The sequence below is a fragment of the Salmo salar genome, chromosome 04 (genome assembly GCF_965601325.2).
Source record: "Salmo salar chromosome 04, fSalSal1, whole genome shotgun sequence".
Classification (NCBI taxonomy): domain Eukaryota; kingdom Metazoa; phylum Chordata; class Actinopteri; order Salmoniformes; family Salmonidae; genus Salmo; species Salmo salar.
This window is the reverse complement of record NC_138294.1, coordinates 54,854,546-54,871,411: the sequence shown is the minus strand read 5'-3', so window position 1 is coordinate 54,871,411 and position 16,866 is coordinate 54,854,546. Positions and strand designations below refer to the sequence as shown.

General features: G+C 44.8%; 1 protein-coding gene across 1 annotated transcript in view; it reads left to right on the top strand.

Moving 5' to 3' along the window:
• The first annotated feature begins 15,015 nt into the window (after positions 1–15,015).
• moes (Moesin) overlaps positions 15,016–16,866 on the top strand; it is a 32,841-nt gene continuing 30,990 nt past the window's right edge. Inside the window, 1 exon segment of the mRNA NM_001173823.1 lies at positions 15,016–15,249. Coding sequence (NP_001167294.1) covers positions 15,238–15,249 — 12 coding nt within the window. The 5' untranslated portion in view covers positions 15,016–15,237.

The window sequence follows — 16,866 nt, the reverse complement described above, 5'->3', positions numbered from 1 at the left end:
ACCATTGTATAATCACTGAGGAGAGCTTGCAAGTATCCAGCTCGTGTCTGCAAAGTAGTGTGCTGTGTACACTACTCTGTATCCTGTGCTTATGACAAATTAACTTTGATTTATATGCCACTAGATTAAAATAAACTGTGTTCTGACTGACTATAATTCATAAGAATTTGTCAATTGTAATTCTGATACATATTAGTGGCATAAAAGCGATGAGGGGAACCTAATGTTTGCATTGATCTATTGCTTACTCATAGATGGGTTGGTTGAAAACGTCACAAACGATGTGCGTGCTTCCATGGGGCAGAGGTCAGCTGGCTGTGATTTGACTGGCCAGATTGATAGCAATAATGACAAAAAACTGCAATGTGTGCAATCGTAAGTGACTCGTTTCAGCTTGTTTCATCTTATTATTACCATGTCTTGTTTTGAGGTGTTGAGTGATTTCATGTCAATGTTAAAATTCGCTAGCTAGCGAACCAACAACGATGTACACTGCTCAAAAAAATAAAGGGAACACTTAAACAACACAATGTAACTCCAAGTCAATCACACTTCTGTGAAATCAAACTGTCCACTTAGGAAGCAACACTGATTGACAATACATTTCACATGCTGTTGTGCAAATGGAATAGACAACAGGTGGAAATTATAGGCAATTAACAAGACACCCCCAATAAAGGAGTGGTTCTGCAGGTGGTAACCACAGACCACTTCTCAGTTCCTATGCTTCCTGGCTGATGTTTTGGTCACTTTTGAATGCTGGCGGTGCTTTCACTCTAGTGGTAGCATGAGACGGAGTCTACAACCCACACAAGTGGCTCAGGTAGTGCAGCTCATCCAGGATGGCACATCAATGCGAGCTGTGGCAAGAATGTTTGCTGTGTCTGTCAGCGTAGTGTCCAGTGCATGGAGGCGCTACCAGGAGGCCAGTACATCAGGAGACGTGGAGGAGGCCGTAGGAGGGCAACAACCCAGCAGCAGGACCGCTACCTCTGCCTTTGTGCAAGGAGGAGCAGGAGGAGCACTGCCAGAGCCCTGCAAAATGACCTCCAGCAGGCCACAAATGTGCATGTGTCTGCTCAAACGGTCAGAAACAGACTCCATGAGGGTGGTATGAGGGCCCGACATCCACAGGTGGGGGTTGTGCTTACAGCCCAACACCGTGCAAGACGTTTGGCATTTGCCAGAGAACACCAAGATTGGCAAATTCGCCACTGGTGCCCTGTGCTCTTCACAGATGAAAGCAGGTTCACACTGAGCACGTGACAGATGTGACAGAGTCTGGAGATGCCGTGGAGAATGTCCTGCTGCCTGCAACATCCTCCAGCATGACCGGTTTGGCGGTGGGTCAGTCATGGTGTGGGGTGGCATTTCTTTGGGGGGCCGCACAGCCCTCCATGTGCTCGCCAGAGGTAGCCTGACTGCCATTAGGTACCGAGATGAGATCCTCAGACCCCTTGTGAGACCATATGCTGGTGCGGTTGGCCCTGGGTTCCTCCTAATGCAAGACCTCATGTGGCTGGAGTGTGTCAGCAGTTCCTGCAAGAGGAAGGCATTGATGCTATGGACTGGCCCACCCGTTCCCCAGACCTGAATCCAATTGAGCACATCTGGGACATCATGTGTCGCTCAATCCACCAACGCCACGTTGCACCACAGACTGTCCAGGAGTTGGCGGATGCTTTAGTCCAGTTCTGGGAGGAGATCCCTCAGGAGACCATCCGCCACCTCATCAAGAGCATACCCAGGCATTGTAGGGAGGTCATACAGGCACGTGGAGGCCACACACACTACTGAGCCTCATTTTGACTTGTTTTAAGGACATTACATCAAAGTTGGATCAGCCTGTAGTGTGGTTTTCCACTTTAATTTTGAGTGTGACTCCAAATCCAGACCTCCATGGGTTGATAAATTGGATTTCCATTGATTATTTTTGTGTGATTTTGTTGTCAGCACATTCAACTCTGTAAAGAAAAAAGTATTTAATAAGATTTTTTCATTCATTCAGATCTAGGATGTGTTATTTTAGTGTTCCCTTTATTTTTTTGAGCGGTATATTTGAGAGACAAGTGGTCATTGTGCAAATGTATTTGTTTTCAATAAACTGTGGAGATGAACTATAGCTTACATGTTGTCAACAATGTAAGCCAGCCAACCTCATCTGTTTTGCCCCATGGAAGCACGCAATGTTTTTGTTGTTAAACAACCAACCCATCTATGTTTCAAGTTATATTTCTATGGAAGCCAACTGATTTAGAGTATAACTGATATTGTTTTGTTGTTTCTTAGCCTGCATGTGCATTGTGCTGACTGGTAATCTCCACCTGATGGTCAAACACGGTCACGGTAGAGAAGTTATTCACCATCAGGCAAGAAGGGTCCTCGGACTGGCCTGGGACTTTCCCAAGTGTTCTTTCACTGGACTTTGTCTAAAGAGGGGAGAACACAAAATGCATTGTCAGTTGATTATTGCTTATTAATACAATCCTATCTAGATATAATGAAATAACATGGAATCAGAATATCCAATCACATTCATGTTCTGCAAATTGGCATGACAACTGAACTGACCTTTGCAAAGTTTCCAGGGAGAACCCCTGAGTTCCGCGGCCCTCTCGGCCAGGACAAATGGGCTCAAGTACTCTTGGACGTCCTCCATCCTCTCTGGCTGGGCCTTGCATGGGTCAGACACGGTGCCTGGACACATCATGTGAACCTGGTGTCTGGACTGCAGCCGCAGCCTCTCATGCAGGCTCTTCAGGGTGTAGATACAGCTAGGCTGAGATACAGCTAGGCCAGGCTGAGATACAGCTAGGCCAGGCTGAGATACAGCTAGGCCAGGCTGAGATACAGCTAGGCTAGGCTGATGGAAGGATCATACCCTGAGTCTGCTCCCTGGGTGTAGATACTACTCAGTCTGAGTAGCTTCTGTCAGGTGTCCAAAGGCATCAGGTGCTCCATGTCCACCAGGATACCAGAAGTTCAAACAGTAAGTCATTTTCAAACATAATGGCAGAAAATATTTTTCATAAACTGGTACAGCGCAGTAGAGAATACAATAAGTGATATGTGTACATAATTAAGTCAGTTGCTGCTGGAGCAGGTGAGACATGGCCACACGGAGCGTTCAGACATGCTGCAAGGAGTTGCTGCCACCTCAGCTGGATACGATTCATGAAGATCTTGTCCTCCAGTCTGGCATTCCTTTGGCTTTTTGATTCATAATGTTATCAGGTAAATCTGGCACTGTTTTGTCTTTAAATGGAGTTAGTTTATTATTGTGGTAGAACATGATTGTACAGTTGGCGTTGCAGAGGATGACCTCAGAGATCCACCCAGCAATATAGAAGGGTCTGTGTTTCTGGACTTCTTCAGAGAGCTGCTGCAGCTCCACAAACAGTTTCTCCAGGAGGAGGTGAATAAAGAGCTGAGAGTTGAGAGCCTTCAGGAGGGGCAGCCAGAAATGCAGGACGACTCGAGGAAGGCCGGGAGCAGTGGGGTAGGCATTTTCTTAAAAAACTAAGGCATTCTTCTCTTAGTAAGGTAAGTGTGTATGGCTTAAACTATTGTTGACATGACCCCAGTATTACTACAACATCCATTAATCAATAAATTAATCATAGAATTTACACAGATTTATTTTAAGAACTTTATTGGGGGAAAACAACCTAATCCCAGTCTTACCTGAGGGGTCAACACTAAGTGACTCCAGCTGTTCAATGGTTGGAACCATGACTCCATCCTCCATCAATGCATATATTAGTATTTCACTATGTGGGAAAAAGAACAATGAGGGCCTGGAGCTTTTCCATTTCAATACAATTATTATTTGTTAAATACAATCTGATGCAGTTTGTCGAGTTGACATAATCACTACAATACCAATTAATGTGTTAACTGACCCAGACTCTAGTGCAAAGTGCTTGATCTGGGCAAGGATCCAGCTCATGTCTGCAGAGGGTGCTGGCCACAAGCTCTTCGGTTTGTCTTCCTCTAGAAATCCTTCAAACGTCTACACAACAAAAGAACACAGCAATGATGACCAAGCTCACAATTCATGTTCTGGGACTGAATGTATAGATCATAGAATTGAAAAGAGAAGTATAGTCTACGATTGCTTTGAGCCCTATTGCGTCACAACCGAAACGCACACATGCCACCTGTTTATTGTACCCACCCTACCCCTCAACACAACTTAATGGCATCACAGTGAAAGGCTGGGATGCAACCATATGCTATAAAAATTACTCTAGAGTGATGTTAATAACAAAATGTCTCTCTTGAGAGGCCCTTGTGTATAGATGGGGGAGAGGAGATGCTGTGACGACTAGAGAACAGACAGAACGTGTTGACCCTCTTAATATAGTATATTGAGTTGAGTGCACAAGTCTCACAAATCATAGGAAAAGTGTTATGATGTGGTTATAAATGAATGACATTTTATTGGTCATGTACACATATTTTGCAGATGTTATCATGGGTGTAGTGAAATGCTTATGTTCTTAGCTCCAAAAGTACAGTAATACCAGGCTGAATCACATCCGGCTGTGATTGGGAGTCCCATAGGGTGGCGCACAATTGGCCCAGCGTCGTCCAGGTTTGGCTGGGGTCGGCCGTCATTGTAAATAAGAATTTGTTCTTAACTGACTTGCCTAGTTAAATAAAGGTTCAATAAAAAATATACATACAAATCCCAAAAATAAAAAGAAAGGAATAAAGAATTATAGAAATATTAGAATGAGAAATGTCAGAATCTGGAATATAAATATAGTATTCGTACCCCTTGACTTATTCCACATTTTTTGTGTAGAGCCTGAATTCAAAATGGATAAAATAGATTGTTCCCCACCCATCTACACACAATACCCCAAAATGACAAAGTGTTCACATGTTTTTAGAAATTTTAGCAAATGTATTGAAAATGAAATATCTAATTTGCATAAGTATTCACACCATTGAAGCAATACTTTATAGAAGCACCTTTGGTGGTGATTATATCAGTGTCATTGGATAAGTCTCTAACAGCTTTGCACACCTGAATTGTCATAGATTTTCAAGCTAATTTAAGTCAAAACTGTAACTAGGCTAGAACTAGAACATTCAATGTTGTCTTGGTAAGCAACTGCAGTGTGGATTTGGCCTTGTGTTTTAGGTTATTATCCTGCTGAAAGGTAAATTCGTCTCCCAGTGTCTGTTGGAAAACAGACAAACAGGTTTTCCTCTAGGATTTTGCCTGTGCTTATAGCTGTATTCCGTTTATTTTTATCCTAAAAAACTCCATACTCCGTACCGATGACAAGCCTACCCATAACATGATGTAGCCACCACTATACTTGAAAATATGAAGTGGTACTCAGTGATGTGTTGTGTTGGATTTGCCCCAAACATAACGCTTTGTATTCAGGACAAAAAGTTAATTTCTTTGCCACATTTTTTGCAGTATTACTTAAGTGCCTTGTTGCAAACAGGATGCATGTTTTGGAATATTTTCCTTCTGTAAAGGCTTCCTGTTACGGTTGTGTAGAGAGACAGACCAAGGCGCAGCGTGCTCTGAGTTCCACATATTTATTTTGTGAAACTTACAAAACAAAAGGAAACAAAAAACTAACCGTAACATCGGCGGTGCTACGTGCACTAACTCAAAACAAGATCCCCCAAAAACCAGTGGGGAAATGGCTGCCTAAATATGATCCCCAATCAGAGACAACGATAAACAGCTGCCTCTGATTGGGAACCATACCAGGCCAACATAGACATAAAACAACCTAGATAACCACCCTAGTCACACCCCGACCTAACCAACATAGAGAATAAAAGGCTCTCTATGGTCAGGGCGTGACACTTCCTTTTCCCTCTGTCATTTAGGTTAGTATTATGGAGTAACAACAATGTTGTTGATCCATCCTTAGTTATCATATCACAACTATTAAACTCTGTAACTGTTTTAAAAACCCCATTAACCTCATGGTGAAATCCCTTAGCAGTTTCCTTCCTCTCCGACAACTGAGTTAGGAAGGATGCCTGTACCTTTTTAGTGACTGGGTGTATTGATACACCATACCATGCCTAATTAATAACTTCACCATGCTCAAAGGGATATTCAGCATTTCTTTTTTAAATGTTCTTTCAAAAACCTTCCTTGTCATTGTGGGTGAATCTGTGCTTAAAATACACTATTCAATTGAGGGACCTTACAGATATGTGTATGTGTGGGGTACAGAGATGGGGTAGTCCTTCTAAAATCATGTTAACCACTATTATTGAACATGGAATGAGTCCATGCAACTTTGTTAAGCACATATTTATTCCTGAATTTATTTAGGCTTGCCATAACAAAGGCTTTGAATTGTTTGTTAATTTCAAAAATTCCACTTTGACATTATGGGGTATTGTGTGTAGATCAGTGACACAAAATCAACATTTTAAATTCAGGCTGTAACACAACAAAATGTGGAAAACTTAAAATGGTGTGAATACTTTCTGAAGGCACAGTGCATTACAGCCTTCTTCTAAAATGGATTAAATCGTTTTTTCCCCCTCATAAATATACACACAATACCCCATAATGACAAAGGAAAAACAGGTTTTTAAAAATCACATTTACATAAGTATTCAATCTCTTTTTACTCAATAATTTGTTGAAGCACCTTTGGCAGCGATTACAGCCTCGAGTCTTCTTGGGTATGATGCAATAAGCTTGGCACACCTGTATTTGTGGAGTTTCTCCCATTTTTCTCTGCAGATCCTCTCAAGCTCTGTCAGGTTGGATGGGGAGTGTCGCAGCATAGCTATTTTCAGGTCTCTCCAGAAATTTTCAATCGGGTTCAAGTCCAGGCTTTGGCGGGGCCCCTCAAGGACATTCAGAGACTTGTCCCGAAGCCACTCCTGCGTTGTCTTGGATGTGTTCTTAGGGTCATTGTCCTGTTGGAAGGTGAACCTTTACCCCAGTCTGAGGTCCTGAGTGCTCTGGAACAGGTTTTCATCAAGTCTCAATACATATGTAAATAAGGTATGTTTTTTCATTTTTAATATATTTGCAAAAATCTAAAAATCTGTTTTCGCTTTGTCATTATGGGGTATTGTGTGTAGATTGATGAGTATTTTTATTTATTTAATCCATTTTAGAATAAGGCTGTAACGTAACAAAATGTGGAAAAAGGGAAGGGGTCTGAATACTTAATAATCATATCTCTGATGATTATTTTTCTGATTCTGAGCCTCAGCCTAAACCTATCCAGGCTGTATCACATCCGGACGTGATTTGGCCGGGGTAGGCCATCATTGTAAATAAGAATTTGTTCTTAATTGACTTGCCTAGTTAAATAAAGGTTAAATAAAAATAAATAAATAAAATACACCTCCGAGGCCTTAGCACAAAAAAGACATAACGGTGCGCACTCCTTGTGCCACCAACAAATTAAACTGTGGCACCGTTTGGATTATCAGGATTATAAACACAAAATGTAATCACTGGATAGTATACGCCATTTAGCACACACTTTTATTCAAAAGAGAGAGCAGGCCCTACATATAAAGCAAAAAACAACATCAGCAATGCACTCACCAGATTTTGTTCTTTGTAACATGCTCATGCTCCAACTGATACCATTGCGTGAAGACACAATCTGACAATAACTGCTGTCGTGTCATATTGACACTTATATTCATTATAATGCCATTATTGCTTTTGTGATGTTTTTCACTATTAATCAAGCACACTTGGCACTTATACTGTAATGATGTTTAGGCTACTGATGTTTTCATCATTTGCCCGAGCATCTTGCTGACCATATGTCTTGGTGGTTGGTGTTTCAACACATATGCTTTCTGTTTGATAGTATTAACAATAGGCACTAAAATGTATTGAACACTTTAATTTGTGTTTTTGTTTTTACATATCTTACAGTAATGTAAACTAATAAAAATGCTTTTGTGTTATTTGTGTAAAAAATCGTATTCTACTGTTACCTAAGACCTTCACAAACACAACCAAATAGTTATTTTTGCTTTAGCAAATATCACATGTATTAATTACACTGTTAGAATTAGCTTGAAGGGGCGGTTCTAGTTTATTTTTATTTTTTTATTGTGCAGTGTACAAATAAGAGGCCCCATGAAAAAAACGTTCCCCCCTATGGAAATCAAATGCCCATCCAGCTGATTATTTCTGCCTCCGGCCCTGCAATCACCCTACATTGTTGATTGTGTGAGTATTATTTGTAACAACGATTGCAAACAATACAGCCGCCAACCTGTCATGTGACATAATGTAACATTTGAATATTGAAACAATTTAACAAAGCGATTCACATAGAATTAGGACACTATGGCGATTCCTACCTCACGAGCGCTGTTCGAGAAAGCAAAACCAGGTCGCCACTGTGAAGTTATCCTGATCTGTCAAGTATCTGACATCTGACCAGGTCTGCTGTGCTTTCTAGATCAATGTGAGTGTTGTCAGCATACCTGACAAAATAAATCAAATTATGTGATAATATTTTACATCAAGGAACCGCTGTTTGTTCACCGGAAAACAGCAGTGCAACCTCACCTGAACACAAACTAGCTACAAGCTAAGCTAACACAGATAAACTATTCTGTGATTATCTAACAAAATAGTCATTTTGCAACAGGATAACATTATCTGAAGATCAAATACGTGTATCCCTTACCTAGCCAGACCTTGCTATCTAGCCGGCCGGCCGGACCTAGATTTCTGATATGCTGGACCTCGATGTGTAGCTGACCGGCCAGCCGGAACTAGGTGTCTGACCTCTATATGCCCGGCCAGCCGGACCTAGCTTTCCGGCATGCCGGCCGGCAGGACCTAGCTATCTGGCCGGCCGGCCGGACGGACCTAGCTATCTGGTCAGAACTAGGTGTCTGGCCGACCCGGACGGCAGGAACTAGCTATCTGGCCGGCCGGCTGGACGTACCTACGGTAATACGAAGGGAGTTGCAACCTATAACACACCTCGTTTATTCTCCTCAGGACTTTGAACGGCCCCACAAATCGCGGACCCAACTTCCGGCAGGGCAGGCGGAGGGGCAGGTTCCGAGTCGAGAGCCAGACCCTGTCCCCCGGAGTGAACATGGGGGCCTCACTGCGGCGGCGGTCAGCGCTCTCCTTGTGCCGTCCCACAGCCTGTTTAAGGGATTCCTGGAGGCACTCCAGGTCTCCTTAGAGCGCTGTACCCAGGAGCTTCAGTCTGGCTCTGATGCCAGGGCACCAGAACCGGCTGGTACCCCAACACCGTCTGAAAGGGCGACAGGTTAGTGGAGGAGTGGCGAAGAGAGTTCTGCGCCATCTCGGCCCACGGTACAAACCTCGCCCACTCTCCCGGCCGGTCCCGGCAATAGGACCGCAGAAACCTGCCCACATCCTGGTTAATTCTCTCCACCTGCCCATTACTCTCGGGGTGAAAACCCGAGGTCAAACTGACCGAAACCCCCAGTCACTCCATAAACGCCCTCCACACTCGGGATGTGAACTGGGGACCTCGATCAGAGACGATGTCCTCAGGCACCCCGTAGTGCCGAAAGACATGCGTAAGTAGGGCCTCCGGTCTGTAGGGCCGTAGGAAGACCGGGCAAAGGGAGTAGACGGCAGAACTTAGAGAACCGATCCATAACGACCAGGATCGTGGTGTTCCCCTGAGATGGTGGGAGATCCGTGAGGAAATCCACCGACAGGTGGGACCATGGCCGCTGTGGAACGGGGAGGGGCTGTAATTTCCCTCTAGGCAGGTGTCTAGGCGCCTTACACTGGGCGCACACTGAACAGGAAGAGACATAGAGCCTCACGTCCGCCACCAGTACCTCTCTCTAAGACCCCAAACTGTCTGCTCAACCCCAGGATGACCCGAGGAGGGTAGCGTGTGCGCCCACCGGATCAGGCGATCGCGGACACCGAGCGGAACGTACTTCCACCCTGTGGGACACTGAGGGGGAGTGGGTTCTGACCGCACTGCCCGCTCGATGTCCGCATCCACCTCCCAGACCACCGGTGCCACCAGACAGGAGGCTGGAAGTATGGGAGTGGGGTCGATGGACCGCTTCTCGGCGTCGTGGAGGCAAGACAGTGTGTCAGCCTCGACGTTCCGGGAACCTGGGAGGTACGAGATAGTAAACTGGAATCTAGTAAAAAACATAGCTGGCGTGGGTTCAGTCTCGTCGCCGCCCTGATGTACTCCAGATTACGGTGATCAGTCCAGATGAGGAAAGGGTGTTTCGCCCCCTCTACCCAATGTCTCCACACCTTCAGGGCTCTGACCACAGCTAGCAACTCCCTGTCCCCCACATCATAGTTTCGCTCCGCCGGACTCAGCTTCTTTGAAAAGAAAGCACAGGGGCGAAGCTTGGGGGGCGCGCTCGAACGCTGTGACAGCACAGCTCCAACCCCTGGCTCGGACGCGTCTACCTCCACTATGAATGGCAAAGAGGGGTCCGGGTGAGCCAGCACCGGAGCGTCGGTAAACAGGGCCTTAAGCCGACAAAAGGCTCTGTTCGCCTCTGCCGACCACTGCAGCCGCACCGGGCCCCCCTTCACCAGTGAGGTAATGGGAGCCGCCACCTGCCCAAAGCCCCGGATAAACCTCCGGTAGTAATTGGCAAACCCTAAGAACCGCTGCACCTCCTTAACCGTGGTCGGAGTCGGCCAATTACGCACGGCCGAAATGCGGTCACATTCCATCACCACTCCGGATGTGGAAGTGCGATACCCCAGAAAAGAGACGGCTCGTTTGGAGAACTCACACTTCTCAGCCTTGACGTACAAGTCATGCTCCACCAGTCGCCCAAGCACCTTACGCACCAGAGACACATGCTCGGCGCGTGTGGCGGAGTAGATCAGAATGTCGTCGATGTACACCACCACACCCTGACCAAGCAGGTCCCGGAGAATCTCATCCACAAAGGATTGGAAGATGGCTGGAGCATTCTTTAACCCATACGGAATGACGAGGTACTCATAATGGCCAGATGTAGTACTAAATGCGGTTTTCCACTCGTCCCCATCTCAGATTCGGACCAAATTGTACGCGGTCCTGAGATCCAATTTTGTGAAGAAGCGCGCCATGTGAAATGACTCCACCGCCGTAGCGATGAGGGGTAACTGGTAACTGAAAACCACCATGATGGCATTTAGACCTCTATGGTCAATGCACGGACGCAAACCTCCCTCCTTCCTCTTCACAAAAAAAGAAACTTGAGGAGACAGGTGATTTGGATGGCCGAATGTATCCCTGCCTCAAGGACTCAGTGACGTATGTCTCCATAGCCTGAGTCTCCTCCTGAGACAGAGGATACACGTGACTCCTGGGATATGCAGCGTTAACCTGGAGGTTTATCGCACAATCTCCTCGTCGATGAGGTGGTAATTGAGATAGCCAAATCGGCATACTCTGAGGGAATGTGCACGGGAGAGACTTGGTCTGGACTCTCCACCATAGTAGCACCGATGGAAACCCCTATACACCTGCCCGAGCACTCCCTCGACCACCCCTTAAGAGCCCTCTGTCTCCACGAAATGTTGGGATTGTGAATGGCTAGCCAGGGAATTCCCAGTACCACCGGAAATGCCGGGGAGTCAATGAGGAAGAAGCTGATACGCTCCTCATGACCCCCCCGCATCACCATAACCAGTGGCGCTGTAACTTCCCTAACCAGGCCCGACCCAAGTGGTCGACTGTCTAGGGTGTGCACGGTCCATAAACTTCCAGCCGCGCCTGAATAGACTAGCACCTTACTGGGAGTGCGGGGAAAACTCTGGGAAAGAAACTAAGGCATGCATGTGGCCGACAGGGGGCTCTGGGTGAGACTGGTGCTGACTCACCTGGGGTGTCGACGTGGTATTCTGCCTGCCCTCTGAACTCCCGGGCGAGCCTCTCCAGCACCGATCGGCAGTGTGCCCTCTGCGACCACAGTGGGCACAGGAGAGGCCCTCCCCTCCGGTCCTCCTAGCTGCAGCCCCTCCTATCTCCATGGGCGTTGGAGCAGGAGGACTGTGAGGTGGAACGAAAAGGGCCCGAGGAGAACGCCCACGGGCAGCCAGCAGGTTGTCCAGTCTGATGGACAGATCGACGAGCTGGTCCAGGGTGATGGCAGTGTCCCGACATGCCAGCTCCCGATGGACGTCCTCCCTCAGGCTACAGCGGTAGTGGTCGATGAAGGCCCTCTCGTTCCACCCCGTTCCAGCGGCTAGGGTCCGGAACTCCCATGCGAAGTCCTGGGCGCTCCTCGTCTCCTGTCTCAGGTGGAACAGTAGCTCACCCGCCGCCTTGCCCTCCGGGGGATGATCGAATACCGCCCGGAAGCGGCGGGCAAACTCCGCGTAGTCGTCCCTGGCTGAATCTGGACCCTCCCAGACGGCGTTGGCCCACTCCAGGGCTCTACCTGTGAGACAAGAGACGAGGGCACTCACCCTCTCCTCTCCAGAGGGAGGGGGGCGAACGGTCACCAGGTACAGCTCCAGCTGGAGTAGGAACCCCTTACACCCAGCGGCTGTCCCATCGAACTCCCTCGGGGGCGCGAGCTTAATCCCACTCGGGCTGGACTCCGTCGGCGCTGAGGGGGGCTCAGGGTGGTGGACAGTAGCTGCAGTAGGTGGAGGAGCACGTCTCTCCCAATTCTCCAGGCGTGCCAACACCTGATCCATCGCTGTCCCCAACCGATGAAGGACAGCGGAGGGGGCTGGCGCTTCGGCTCCTGCTGACTCCAAATGTGGTGCGGGATTCTGTCATAAAAATAGTTCTGCAGGAGGGGTGAAGTCAGGCGCAGGAGACTCAGGTACGTTTAACGTGTTTAATAAAGAAGGCAAGTCCAACACGAACAAGAAAGACGCGGAACGCAGCCCAGCAACCTAATTCCCAAAACGTGTAACCTAACTCAGGAACAGTAATATAAATTTCCCCCAAACCTACAGCAACAGACACAAAACAATCCCGCACAACCCCAAACACAAACAGACAGACTAAATACCCCCACTAATTACTAAACACAAAACAGGTGCTACTCTAACCAGACATTACCAAACGAAACAGAAACGTAGATCGGTGTCAGCTAGTAGGCCGGTGACGACGACCGCCGAGCACCGCCCGAACGGGGAGAGGCACCACCTGTGGACGTTGTGACAATGGGGAAGAGGAATGAGGCTGGATGCAATGAGGTATTTGCATACACAAAAATTCACTTCATATGAAATTCAGATGTTTGTATTGCTTGAAAGTCGACTTCAATAGGCCTGTTTTTAATATGGGTGGTACACATGTGTAGTCCTGACTATGTGTCACGAGACAAAACTCCTCTGAGGTTGAATCATTTTTGTAAATCTGTTCTTTATATTCAATCCATTATAGAAATAGAGCTCTAGGTGTTTGTTGAAAAGAATAAGCAATTGGCAACAGTGTCGCGTAGGTGACTTTAAAAATTGCATTATTATAGCTTGATAAACTAGAGTAAAATTAAATGGCTACTTAGTAGTCTAGCTGCCTAGTTTTAGGGTATGTGGGAAATTACATCAATCAGAATTCGGAGGGATATCCTTGCTTTAATTTATATTCCAGGAATTTATACTGAACAAAAATATAAACGCAACATAAGTGATCCCATGTTTCATGAGCTGAAATAAAAGATCAACATTTTTCCATACGCACAAAAAGCTTATTTCTCTCAAATTCTGTGCACAAATTTGTTTGCATCCCTGTCAGTGAACATTTCTCATTTGCCAAGATAATCCATCCACCTGACCAGGTGTGGCATATCAAGAAGCTTATTAAGCAGCACGATAATTACATAGACGCACCTTGTGCTGGGGACAATAAAAGGCCACTCTAAAATGTGCAGTTTTCTCACACAACACAATGCCACAGATGTCTCAAGTGTTGAGGGAGGGTTCCTGCTGACTGCAGGAATGTCCACCAGAATTGTTGCCAAATAATTGAATGTTCATTTCTCTACCATATGCCACCTCAAACATTGTTTTAGAGAATGTGGCAGTATGTCCAATTGGCCTCACAACCGACCATGTGTAACCACACCAGCCCAGGACCTCCACATCCGGCTTCTTCACCTTCAGGATCATCTGAGACCAGCCACACGGACAGCTGATGAAACTGAGGAGTATTTCTGTGCTCCTGCCCAGTTATAAGTGGGGGGGAAAGTACCCCATTGTCATACTTGAGTAAAAGTAAACATATGTTATTATAAAATGACTCAAGTAAAAGTGAAAGTCACCCTGTAAAATACTACTTGAGTAAAAGTCTAAAAGTATTTGGTTTTAGATATCAAAAGTAAATGTAATTGTAATTGTAAATGTAATTGATAAAATGTTGATAAAATGTACTTAAGTATCAAAAGTAAAAGTATAAATAATTTCAAATCCTTTATATTAAGCCAACCAGTTGGCACCATGTTCTAGTTAAATTTTTTTTATTAACGGATAGCCAGGGGCACACGCCACAACTCAGACATAATTTACAAAGCATTTGTGTTTAGTGAGTCCGCCAGATCAGAGGCAGTAGATGACCAGGGATGTTCTCTTGAGAAGTGTGTGAATTAGACCATTTTCCTGCACTGCTAAGCATTCAAAATGAAACGAGTGCTTTTAGGTGTCAGGGGAAATGTATGGAGTAAAAAGTACATTATTTTCTTTAGGAATGTAGTAAAGTAAAAGTTGTCAAAAATAAGTACGTAAGTACTTTACACCACTGCCAGTTATGTGAAAGCCATCGATTATTATATATATTTTATTTAACCTTTATTTAATCCGTAATCCATAGATCCATAATTTATTTATTTCAATTGACCGATTTCCTTATATGAACTGTAACTCAGTAAAATCGTTAATTGTTGCAAGTTGCGCTTATATTTTTGTTCAGTAGAGTTAAAATGTTTACGTTTAACAGGAGTTTTACAAAGGCATAACGGGTCATGGGAATACAGGCGGAGTCTGCTGAAAACTACTTTTAGTATGTCTTCATTGCGTTGGGTGTGGTTTTTCAGTCACAGTGCTATTAGCAGGAAATCAAGCTCTGGACCACGACTTTGAGGCGAAACAAAGAAATAGTAAAATACGAGTAGCCTTCTTTAGGTTGTGGGAAAAGTTTGAAATCAAAGATTAACTGAACTGACGCTATTTCAGATTGCGCACCTTATCTAATGGACAAACGTTTTAGTTGACTCCATTGTTGCCATCATCCAATTCCTGACATCAGTGACTAAAGACCGAGAACTGCAAAAATGCCAAAGACGGTGAGTAATTTTTTTTGGAGTTTGGGAACAGTTTATTTCCAACGTTTACATATACATAGGCGTTATTTAAAACGCCAACTCTGGTCAAAATGTATTCCGGTCCTGTTAGGTCGAGAAAGATAATTTAACCCATGATAGAAGGTGAAATGTTTGGATTGACTACACTATATGTCTTCATAAGCATCTATTCGACGCAATAAACTAAGTTAGGATACTGAATGTGTCTGACTTTGTATCCTAAAGAAACCTCGGGCTATAGGTTCCGAAAAAGTTTCGCGCGCATCAAATGAATGAAACGTTTATTGTCTATATCGCTGTTAGCTATATTTTCCCTGCAGCATCTCCAAAACGTGTTTTATTAACGATTTTAATGAATTGATAGCTTACAATGTTGCCCAAAGTTATTTTTTGTTAACCTATGTTTGTGTCAATTCTATTAACCGTTATTTTGTGTCAACCTATGCGCTATCGACAATCCCCCTCTTCCTGGAACGTGATTGGCTTCCGAATGAACTTTAAAAGAAGTTGAATGACGCTTCGTTGTGTTCATATCAACTCTATCCCTGTTCATAAACAATTATGTCAGACATTCTTTACGTTATTATTCATATCAATGCGGCCTATTAGTTTGGGTTTTGTTTGCTGTGTGTTTACCGGAGGTTCCCATGGCCCATTCGTTGACGTTGTTTGTCTTTGTGGTACCCAGTAGTACAACAGCTGGCCTGACAGATGCACTCTTCAACAGTGAACTCCTATGGTAGTCTGTCCTATGGGATTGCTATTGAATGATGCAGGTCAGGTCACATGCAATCTGCTCTATCAAAATGTAGTCTATACAGAATCTAATAGTACTTAAAGTTTGATCTATGGCAAACCTTTGTTAAGTTTACCAGGCCTGTGTGATTAGGTTTTTCCTACATAGCCCAGCCCAGGGAAATTTAGTTCAATGTAGAATCCACTGAATCAGTTCTATTGATGTAACATTGCATTGCATCTGTAATTGATATCATTTCTACATTATCTTTATCAAGTATTTACATCAAATTAGGAACATTGAATATTCCATTATGTGTAGCATCATAGCATAGGCCTACTACATGATTCAGAAGACAGAAAAGTAAGACACCAGGATTTAAAAAGAATCACTGCGATCAAATGCGCCTCGGGTAATGACGGTAAAATAAAGTGCGGTGTTGTGACATTTAGCTTTTAAGACTTAAGACTTTAACTCATGAGAAGATTATAGTTTTATTTATTTTTTTATCTTTGTATTTGTATTAACATGTCTTTTCACACCAGTCATTCATGTGTCCCCCTACCATTAGTGTAGGCTTTGCTTCTTTTGGCATTGTTAGTTTCCCAAGGAACTGTAATCTAGTGACTCAAGGTTTCTGAGATTACGTCAGTTCCTTTTTAGCTATTTCCTGGCCTGCAGTCTCTTGACACTGCCACTGAAAGCCTTATTTGGTGTTTCACAGCACAGACTCCCCCTTCTCCGCCCTGCACAACTGCAACTGCGCGGTCCTCAGCCATCGTTTCAGCACTTGAGTCGTTCCATGACGCCCACCATCTCAGATTGTTCTGAAATTGCTTCTGTAGTTAGAAACAGATAAGATT